We start from the raw sequence: 11,385 nt of genomic DNA on the forward strand, positions 1-11,385 counted from the left end.
TGTGGGAACTTTATTTTGCAAAGTTATGTGAAGTTTCTTTACTAATTTTGAAATTTTTTCTAGTATATTATTGCCATTTCTAAAATTGATTTTGTGTAAAAGATTAGGATTTATAATGTTTCTTTCTTCTATTTCTTAAAAGTGTGGTTAGTATATTGCTAAGTAAACATTACATAAGGATTTTAATTTTACACTTTTTTTCATTTGATAGGCACCAAAGATTTAAAATAATCAACATACTGCTTCAATCTTTTTTTTTCCCTTCTATTTTTGCAGATAATAGATGTATTGGAATTAAGGATATCCTTTATTGCAATGTTTTTTTTTTTTTTGTGTTTAGTATTTATATCCCATATTTAAATGTTTCAGAAATGAGTTTGTTTTCAGTTATTGAACAATATTATTTGATTGGAAATATGGAAGAACACTGTAAAATATTTGCTATATTTTACATTTAACATTATACTATTTTATGTGCTATTCTGTTGTATCAGTTGCGAGATGAAAAACTTAATTTTTTTATGATAACCTTAGAAATGCATTTAAAAAATCTAATACATATTTTAATAATTTCTTTAAAATAAAATAAAGTTTTTTGTGTGGAATATATTTTTAAACAAACTGTAAAAACAAGAAATATGATGAAAGCAAGAAGATGAAAAATGGTCATAATGACTGCTAAAACTCATATTTACATTAATTGAGAATGAATATGTAATTTTTAAATATTGTATAATATACTGCTCTTAATTATGTTGTAAAAAGTTTTGTGTTTTAAATATTCTATTAAATTTAGAATATAGTATCTCTTTTTCCCAGTGAAAGAAAGCCAGGAAACAGTTACATGTGGGTGTTCCACATGATTGGGTTTCCAGTGATACTTTGGATTAATATGCGATATGCTTACCTACTATATGCTGAAAATTTTTTCCTTTTACTAATTCTTTAAAAAAATATATATATATATGTTTTATGCTAAAGATTTGAAATTTTTTGAAAATTATCTATTTAGCTGAATATATATACTTATTAAAAAGCTCTGGTCATTTATTGCAGTGCTTAAAATTATATATATTGTGTTTCATAAGAAATTGTATAAAATCTTTATTTACTTTCTTTCTTAACTTTCTTATTTTTTCTTTATTTAAAATTATATTGTACTTACAGTATGTATATGAATTCTGTAAGAACTAATTTTTTTTTTCTTTTTTTGCAGGTTTGCTTGCTGTTTAAAATACTTACTTCACAAATTTACAACTGCTTTATAATCAAGAAGATTTTTTTAAAAATTTTTTTGCAGTGTTGCATTTATTAAAAAATTATTTGAATACTTAAATAGTGTTTATAAGCTGCATTTAAAGAGGTATTATTTATCCAAATTTTTTTCTTGTAATTCACTATTATTATCACTGTGTTGCTTTGCCTAAATATAAATATTACACTAATTTTGACTTTTCCAAAATTTTAATTTCATCTTTATTAATTCGACAGATTTTGAATATGCTTTATTTTGTCACTTACTACCTAGGTTTTTTCCCCCCCCCCAAATTTAAGAGTGATGGAAAGTATAAAAAAGTGTATATTAAATGTGCATTATCTCATATGCGATTTTTTTTTACATTTTTATGGTTGTATGAAAATGTAATGATATTTTAAAATATAATTTAAACTTAATTAATTTCCTAATTTTTATCTTCATTTAGCCCATATTGGTTTCATTCTGAAATATTCTCTTATTTCCTTATCCAATTCTACCTTTTTTATTTAATCAATTCAACACGAGCTCTAAAAAATGCTTAAATCTGCACTTTCATATGCTTCGAGTGAATGGATAAAAAACTGTTCAGCCAAGCAAATTCTTTTAAAATATATCTAGATTTCTCTTATCTTAAATTGATACATATACAGAAATAACTGTCAGAATCTCACAGTATATAAACCCTGTAAAAAATATTTTCTCCCCTTTTTTCGCTCTTGTGCCATTCTGTTAAGTGACTTACCTCATCTCTATTTGTTTGTATATAAATTATGCCTTATTATAAAAGCGAAGTTTAAAAATTTAAAGTGTCTCCCCTCACTTCGGCCTCTGCTTAGAAAATTATGATTATATATATTAGAAATTGCATTCAAGACACATAAAAGCAAATTATTTTGAGTTTCTAGAATTTCATTCAATAAATTCCTGTAAATGTTGTAATCACAAATATCTCCTTCCTTAAACCTACTGAGGACAAGTGATTCGTGTGTACATTTGCACTAACTTCTCCTTGGGACTCAATATTGTATCTTTGTGTTGCAGATAAAACTCATCTATGGGATAATTAACACATAGGTGCATTGCGATTTTGGAACAAAATGTATTCTATCAGAAAGCATTATTAATCCATATATCCCTCAAAAGTTCAGTTGGTGCAGCTTGGCCGGTACTGACCTTTGTGCCATAAATATTCATTTAATCAGTCTGTGAAATAATTAAAAGTTTGATCTCATACATTAGTATTTCTCTCTCTGACCTCAGACTGGGATTAAATAAATGTCTGTGAATTATTGGATCTTCATTAGTATTAATAGAAACAGATAAGAAAAGAAACAGATGTAAGGAAAAACATATTCTGATTTTGAAGTGGTTGTTGTGATTTCTCTTCTTATTTGAGATGGGATTTTGTTCTTGCAAAAGTTTGATTTTTCCAGACTATGTAGTGTCATTTAAAATCCTTAAAGACTGCTTTTTTTTAAAAAAATGGTTTTTATATATAGGTCTTAAGTACCTATTTTTTTCCTGGTACTTACGTTTATTTACAGATGAAGAAATTTTTTTTTCCAATCTTGTTAGATCTGCCCGATTATAAACTGTGTTTCCTTTGCGATGTTGAGTTTTTCAATGTTTAATGGATTTAATGAATTTGGAAATCAGTGAGAAGGGTCTTATCTTAGTTTAGGGACATAGTGAAAGAATGGAGAAAATATACCTTTTGCTTGTTTAGATAAGGATAAAATCCTTTCTTTTTAGAAATAACTTGATGTATTCATACTGTGGTTCTAACAGTAACTTCAGCTCTCCTTGTTTTTCTTCTACATATGTACGTGTTTGTAGAGCATTTGTTAGTTATATTTCAGCATCATTTAGTGACTTTCCGTTAGTAAATTATTTTAAGTTTTTTTTTATTTCAATTAATTTTTATGCAAAAGTTTAGAACTTCTTAACAATATGGCGGAAAATGTGCATTTGATTCATTATGGACTTTTAAAAATGAATACAATGACTAATTCAAAGTCCCCAAAAATATAAATAAAGTGAAATGTTCACATTTCTCAAAAGTTGCTTGTAGGTCATTTGTTGCTCTTGCAAATATATATATATCCAACCCTCCCCCCCCCCAATAAAATTCCCTTTTTTTTTTTCTTTTTTGCATACGGACTATTCAAAGAGAAAGTAATTGTAATTGCTAAAAAAAAAAAAAAAAAAAAAAAAAAAAAATTGAAACTCAAGATTTTACTATATCTCTGTAATTTAAACCTTTGAGTAATACATCTTTGGTATTATTTCTATTTGTAAACATAGTAACTTGAAAAACATTTTGAGCTTGAATTTCTGCTTTCTAAAGTTTTGAAAGAAAATTTCTCAATTGAAATTATTTCTTTAGTAAATTACTAATGCTAGTATGATTTTTCTAACAATGTATCTGGTTCTGCAATGGATAAAGTGAGGGAAGGGATTAATTATTGAAAGACTTTGCTTTCCACAAAAGCAATATTTTATAACATTATATGTTTTTTGAGTATCAATTGTCAGTAGCTTGTTTTAAAAATATTGGAATGCATAATGTATTCAGTAAATTTTACATTAGTGAGAAGTGTTGTTTTGGTAGAAAACAAGTAAGTGTGAAAAATGAATCATGGTCTGTATTGTACTTTCATCAGAAAGGATAAAAGATGGTATGAAGATGTTATTCTCATGGAGTTCATAGATTTTTTAGTCAATCACCTTTACTCGATTTCGAAGATTTTTGTGTACAGAAAATGATTTTTTTTAAAGAAAATTCTTTATTTAGTGATCATAAATTTAAAAAAATGTAAAGAGTTTTGAAAATTTTCATTCTTTTCCAGGAACAGCACCTCTTGAAGGAGGATTTGGCATTAATTAAAATATTAAAGTGGGAAATTTGAATGAAAAATGTGTTTCACAACATATAGTCTGTGACCACATAAAGCAGTCTGATAGAATCCACTTGATAAACATTACAAAAGAATTGAGAAAGTTAGGAATGTCGGCCCATTCAAAATATTGCCTACTTTTTGAAAGAAAAAAAAAATTGTAAAAGTAGTTATTCTTGACATAAAGAGACTCTTGATTTTTTGACTTCTTTATGGAAAAAGAAATTGAATATAAAGATAATGCGCTTACTTGTTCAATAAGCCAGAAACTTTTCAATTCTAACAAAATTAATTAATTAATTGGGAAGAGTTATCAATGAAAAAAATTAAACGAATCGAAAGTGCTTGGAAAAATCTTTGAAAAGAAATAATTTTTTATTTGCATTTTTATTAAAATTAGCATGATTTTTATACTCTAGATTTGTTTGTTCTGAATCGTTTTCGTAGAATTGGAATGTTAATGAAATTGTACTACAACCCTCACCCCCACCCCCTTATAATACTAATTGCAATGTAATTAAATAATTTAAGATATGCACTGAGAGTTTTTTAATAATCAAACACAATTTACATAAAAAAATATTTTAAATAACTTAGTTTCAATGATGAGGAAAAATATTAAATGATTCCTGTTAGTATTTTACTTAAATAATAATTATTTAATATTCAAGTTAAATTATTTCATTTGAACTTATAGTTCTGTAATAAAAAATATATTTGGTAAAGGTTGGAACTTATTTTTTCTCTTCGGTGCTTAAAAAGCACTTCTAAGTGCTTATTTTTTAAGATAAAATTAGTCTATGCATCTTGTCTTTCTAAGTCTCACTTGTGGAATCAAAGCTAAAAGACCATGTTATCTTATGCAAATTTATAAATGGTCCATCTATGGATGTTTCAAGTGATAATAATGATAACAAAACGTGAAATTATTGAGGATGAAGTTCATGGCTAACAGTTTAGAAGATGTATAGTTTGATAGAAGCAAATAAAAGATGGAACACTGCCATTTTATATTTATAAACTGTGTGATGTCGATATCTGTATTAATCTGTGTTTTGATATCTTTCATGTAGCTTTGAAGTGTTAATTAGTTTTATATTCTTGAAGTATTTAATATTGTTAAATGTAAATATTTATTTTTTATGCTTTTATATTTTACATTAATAATCTAGTATTACTTTAGGCACTCTCAATTATAGTAAAATCTATTTTACTTGTATTTTTTAAATACTAAATAACAAGTATTTTAATTAATTTTTTACTATGACTGAAAAAATATGTATTATTACTTATTTAAAAATTATTTCATTTCTATATAAAGGATATTTTTTATATATTATAACATACATATGAAATTGAATGCACATCAGATTTAGCAGGGGGAAATGCTCTGGCCTGTAAGGACAATCTGCATTTGTCAGGTCAAATGTGGGTACACTTTTTATATGCTCATCCATTTTGAAGGGGTTGAATTTAAATTATTGGAATAATGAAATATTGCATTCTGAAACAAGTAGAAAATAGCGAATTCCCTGATTAACTGGTTAACATATACATTTATAATCAAAAATGATAATTTTTAAAAAATTGTAAATTAAGCAAAACTGTTTGATTTTCTTAACAAACAGAAGAAGCCCAAGGTTAGTTGATTATGTTTTTATAAATCTACATATTTAGAGTATAAAAGTGTACGCTGTTTGAAAGATTCAGTTATTATAGATTTAAGATTTATTATCTTTTATATTTTGCATAACAATTTGCATTTTTAAAAATACTATAGCAAACTTTTTGTTATGAAAAACATATTTTTTATATCTCCTAAATTAAATTCATATTTATTAATAAGTTTAATTTATGCAAAATACATTTTGCTTTTGCTTCAGAAACAGATAATATTTTATAATAATTAAAACGAATATCAATTTGCTTGTTGATTGGTAAATTATTAGATAGAGCAATCAGATTTAACAATGCATTTTTTGAAAAAAGGAATATGCTTCTTTTAGTGATATTTTTTTCACTTAGTATTTTAACTAATTAAAAATGAAGTAAAATTTTATCATTTTCAGCAGTTATTTCCAAAAATATTATCACTCCAAAAAAATTTAGGGGGAAGGGAAGTAAAGTTAAGAAAAACAATTTTCTTCCAAAATTTAACTTTAGAGTTCATTTAATTAAATTATTATAACAAGTGGAAAAGTTATTAATTATAAATACTATACTTTCACTATATCTGAAAATATTTTTAGTTACAGTGAAAGAGTCTGAATTCTATTATTTAGGAAATGAATCTTAATATTCATATTTTTTCTTTTTTGTTTTTCATTCAATTAATTGTTTAGTTGAAATAAAATTGATTTCTGTAACAAATCATTTTATTTGCATCAATGAACAAGTTTCCTATTTAGATGTAACTGTCTATTTTTTTGATGTGATCAGTTAATTTGTGAAATGAATTTTAAATTACTTTATTTTTTTTCGATTAATATTTTTTTCTGCGTTTATTACATTTTTGTGTATATCTGAAATGTGGAAAAGTAAGTTTTTTGTGGTGGATTTATGTGTACATTATATTATAGTTCTATTTAAAGACATTAATACATGTTTGCATATTGTTGTATAGAAATAAGCAAATTGTAGAGCGAAAATTAAATTTAAATATTTTTTCATATATGTATGGTTTTGGTTTTGGAATTAATATGTTTTGTTAATAATACAAATAGTTTCATTGAAGTAGCTCTGATTTTATAATTAATTAATATAGATATTCAGATTTTACTTTTATGTTTAGTTTTATCTTCTTTAATACAAAACTTGGCTTAATTGCTTGCAGTACTGATATTGTGATATTAGGTATCTACATTTAAAGATTAAAATTTGAGTTATGATATTCAAGAAGTATCTAATATTGATATGCTTTCATTTACTTGGAATATATTTTAAAATTGTGTTATTTTATGTTTTCTTTCTTCAGTTTTTTTTGTTTAAATTATTTATTTATTCACATTTTTCAAAGTAATTACGTAATTTTCAACCTTGATGACTTACATGTAGTGCAGATAAAGATTTTTTTTTTTTTAATTGGGGGAGAAATGAAACAGCTTTAATTTATTGTTTTAAGATTTTTTTCTGTAATATTACTTATACATATTTTTAATTATTATTTCCTTATAATTTATTTAATTCCATTCCATTACAGTTCATATATTATTGAATTTAAAGGATGATTTGAATGGTCCTAATTTACAAAAAATTTCTTTTCAGAAAATGGCTGTGAGATGGAAAGTTCCATGATACACAATAGCAGTCGATACTTATGTACATTGTGCCCCTTTTCTTCAGATGTACTATCAGATGTTCAGAAGCATAATAGAAAATGTCATTCAGGTAATTTTACAATGACTCAATTTTTTTTAAAAGTTATTTGAAAATTATTATATTTTAAAGGTTTTAATATAATCTTTTTGAAAGCTAGACTTGAAATGTTTTTCTTTCAAAATTAATTTTAAATATATTTATAACAGTTGATTATTTATTATATTAATATTGACTATTAGTTATGGTAACAGTTAAAATTTGAAATTTACTAGAATTTAACATTGCAAATTATTGGCAAAAATATTAATTTATTTGAGTTATTAAATGTAGTACAATATTATATTTAATATTATATTTAGGATAATAATTTATTTTAATATGCATGAATTTTATAAAATTTTGTATAAAAGTATTGAATTGATGCTCTTGATTCAGCATTAAAAATATTTGCTAATCTTATTTATAAAAATCTTACTGAGATTCACTCATTTAATTATTTGCTGGTATTTTAAAAGTTAATATGTGAAAATCAAGCTGTGTTTTTTACACATGCAATTTTATTACTAAAGAATTAGAAAGAAATTTATTATCTAATTTTTGTTATTTGAAAAAGCTTTTATATTTTATTCTTGTGCATTAAAAAAATTCTTTGCTTTTATTAAGATATTTTGTTTATATTTTTAAAATTAATTCTTTCTAGGGCTGTGGGAAGTATGCTTCCCACCAAATTTGCCAATCTTTCTATGAATTTATGTAGGTTGGCATAAGTTCTGAGAAATTTTTTTAGACAGACAGAAACCTAGATGCTCTAGTTCTTTATTGCACACAAAATGATGTGTCTTGATTAGTTACTTAATTATTAATTAACCAAATAAATTAATTAATCAAATTGAATTTATCTAATAAGCTAAATGAATCCCTTTTCTTATTCTAATTTCAAGCCTAAAAATATTTTAACATAATATGATTATAAAAAAATGGCTCTTTAAAGGGTTAAATTAACTGATATTCATACAGTTTAATACAGTTAGTTAAAATATATATTGTTAATATAGTCATCATTAAATACCTTTAATTTACCCATATTTCTTCTAAAATATTGCATCTTTTAAAAATTTATTCTGAAAAGACATAGTAAATGGGTTAAAAAAATCTAAACTTTTATTTTTATCTAGTATATTAGAAGAATTAAGTGGGGAATTTAATTTATTGTTAAATGTAGGAAAAAAATTCTTTAAAAAATATTTTTTTGTTTAAAATGATTTCAATTAACATATTCAAGTACACCAGAATATATGTAGGCATATTTTATTCTAAATAAAATTATTTTTAATAGAAGGAAGCAATTAAAATCTGCTGAATGGAAATTCCGAAATAATCAAAAAGAATTTTTTATCACTAGAAATTTACTGAGCTCAGGTTTCTGCTGATATAAATTGAATAGATCTTAAATAAAATATAAGTAAAAGAATATTAATAATTCCTCTTCTTTCCACTTTAAAATTCATTCTTGAGAAGATTATGATTCTTTCAATAAAAGTTGAAGTCTATGATTCATATATAATTTGAAATGATGATAATGAGGCTTAATTTATACATTTCTTTTGTAGTTCTTCATAGAGAAAATTCAGCAAAGGTAATTCCACGTTCAAAGTTACGTAACAGAGTAAATGCCTCCATCAGTCCAAGTTCTTCAAGAGTGCTTAGACGTCCAAGTTCTTCAAGAGTGCTTAGACGTCCAAGTTCTTCAAGAGTGCTTAGACGTCCAAGTTCTTCAAGAGTGCTTAGACGTCCAAGTTCTTCAAGAGTGCTTAGACGTCCAAGTTCTTCAACAGTGCTTAGACGTCCAAGGGTGTCTAAGGCGTCTACTTCAGGCAAGAAGCCATTACGGTGTGCTTGTAAAACTGAAGTTGAAGAGTCTCAGAGTTCAACAGTTCGCATAAAAGAACAATACCAATGTCGAAATTGTGATGGAACATTTTTTTCAGAAGCTGAATTAATTAGACATATAAATGATGTCCATTTGATAAATTCTGAGCAAGCAATGTGTGACTTATGTTTTGAAGTGTTTCCTACCTTAAATACAATGACATACCACCGAAGGTTACATATGCTGTCACAGTCATTTACATGTCCTTTTTGTCAAAAAATATTTTATGATGTTATAGCATTTCGTAATCATGAAACTCTTCATGAAGAGAATAATCGTATAAAGAAATAATTAATACTTTTTCTGTGAAGTTTGCACTTTCGATATTTTGTGTAAAATGTAATGTGTATCTTTAAGACTCTGCTATGAGTGTAAAATGTAATGTGTATCTTTAAAACTCTGCTATGAGTGTAAAATGTAATGTGTATCTTTGACTCTGCTATGAGTGTAAAATGTAATGTGTATCTTTAAGACTCTGCTATGAGTGATCTTTTAAAAATTTTGATTCTTGTGCTTTGATTATACTATGTATTTATAATGGATTATATTATATATTTACTATCCATTTTTAGAAATAATGTTGTTACTCTTAAAATCTACATATTACTGCTATGCACGATTAAAGTAATCACATCTCACATTTGTAGAATGTTCTTTACTTGTTTATTAAAAAACAGGATCATCAAATTGTGGCCCATAATGTAATTTCTTTGTGAAAAAAAGCTAATTTTGTATTTTTTTATTATGATTTATTGCAAAACTGCATTAATTAGAATTTTTCTTATTTTTTTCTTTGTTGTTATTATTATATTCTTAAATAAAGGCTGGATAATTTAAAGAGAAAAAGAGAACTAAAATAGAAAAAAATGTATAATGTTTTAGATTTTATAAAAAATATTAAAAATGTGACATATTATCTAAATAATTTTTCATACTCATTAAATTATTTAAGCTTTAGTTTTCAGAGTTATTTATTTTTAGTGTTATTATTTATAAATTACTCATTCATGATTGATACTGTAATGTTTTTTAAATGCTATGATGTGTTCCAATTATCTTTTAAAAACCATGCTGTTAGTGATGTTGTATGTCGAGGAATTCATTGTGTAATTTTATGTGACTAAATGAATACAATTAGTGTAGGTTAGGTATTTTTAAACATTTCTGTTGATTTTTATATTCTGTTATATAATTACTGTTGTCATTGTAAATTGAGAATTTTTGTTTTCTTTCATTTTTTTTCTGTAAATATACTTCATGAATAAATTCTTTTTTGTGTCTTAATATTTTTCATACTTTACATTAAATAGATTTGATGATTATCAAATTATTTAATTTTGTGTCTTAAAAAGATCAGCCAGATTATTTTTCCCTCATCTCTACCATATATTTTTAAACTTCATTTAACGAACATAATTCATTCCCAATGGTTCTTAATGAAAAATTCTCCTTAAGCAAAACAATTTTTTCCATAAGAGTCCATGTAAAATAGAACAATGCTTTCCATTCTGAAAGATATTCAAATTTATAGTTATGTATTATTTATAATGCATACTTTGATAATATAAGAAAGTTATCTAAAGACATTTGTCTTAAGTTATACTTTAAAATTCGGCAAATCAGTGAAACAGCATTACTGCCTGATTAGGATGATGCTTCTCTACGATGCAAAAATTTCTCTGTTTTCATAGGATGACCAGCCAACCTGAATACTGGGAAAATAAGGAATAATCGGGAAAATCAGCGAAATTTATTATAAAATTGGAATTTTTTTTATAAATTGGTAATTTTTATTGAATATAATAATTGGTGGTATTTTTTCATAAGTAGAATGAAACACCATTAGCCACTAATAAAAATGAAACATTTACTGATTGTCTTAAACAGAGGCCATTCGTGTTTCTGCCTATGTACCAGGCTGTTGAAGATCTATATTTACATTCTTCAATTCTGAAGAACAACTTTCATGCATCTAGCTTATA

The 11,385-nt window shown here is 25.0% G+C and overlaps 1 protein-coding gene across 1 annotated transcript; it reads left to right on the forward strand.

Moving 5' to 3' along the window:
• Positions 1 to 1,260: 1,260 nt before the first annotated feature.
• Positions 1,261 to 10,687, forward strand: LOC129966139 (PR domain zinc finger protein 15-like). Its single transcript, XM_056080526.1, has 3 exons — positions 1,261 to 1,363; positions 7,420 to 7,542; positions 9,084 to 10,687. The coding sequence occupies exons 2-3, from the start codon at positions 7,434 to 7,436 to the stop codon at positions 9,692 to 9,694; spliced, it is 720 nt and encodes a 239-aa protein (XP_055936501.1). The 5' UTR covers positions 1,261 to 1,363; positions 7,420 to 7,433; the 3' UTR covers positions 9,695 to 10,687.
• Positions 10,688 to 11,385: the final 698 nt, after the last annotated feature.

The sequence above is a fragment of the Argiope bruennichi genome, chromosome 4 (genome assembly GCF_947563725.1).
Source record: "Argiope bruennichi chromosome 4, qqArgBrue1.1, whole genome shotgun sequence".
Taxonomy (NCBI): Eukaryota; Metazoa; Arthropoda; class Arachnida; order Araneae; family Araneidae; genus Argiope; species Argiope bruennichi.

Bases quoted from the DNA above. Each gene is read 5' to 3' on its own strand.
- LOC129966139 (XM_056080526.1), top strand. From the start codon at position 7,434: ATGGAAAGTTCCATGATACACAATAGCAGTCGATACTTATGTACATTG. The intron at 7,543-9,083 runs GTAATTTTACAA...TTTCTTTTGTAG, and splicing joins TAATAGAAAATGTCATTCAG to TTCTTCATAGAGAAAATTCA.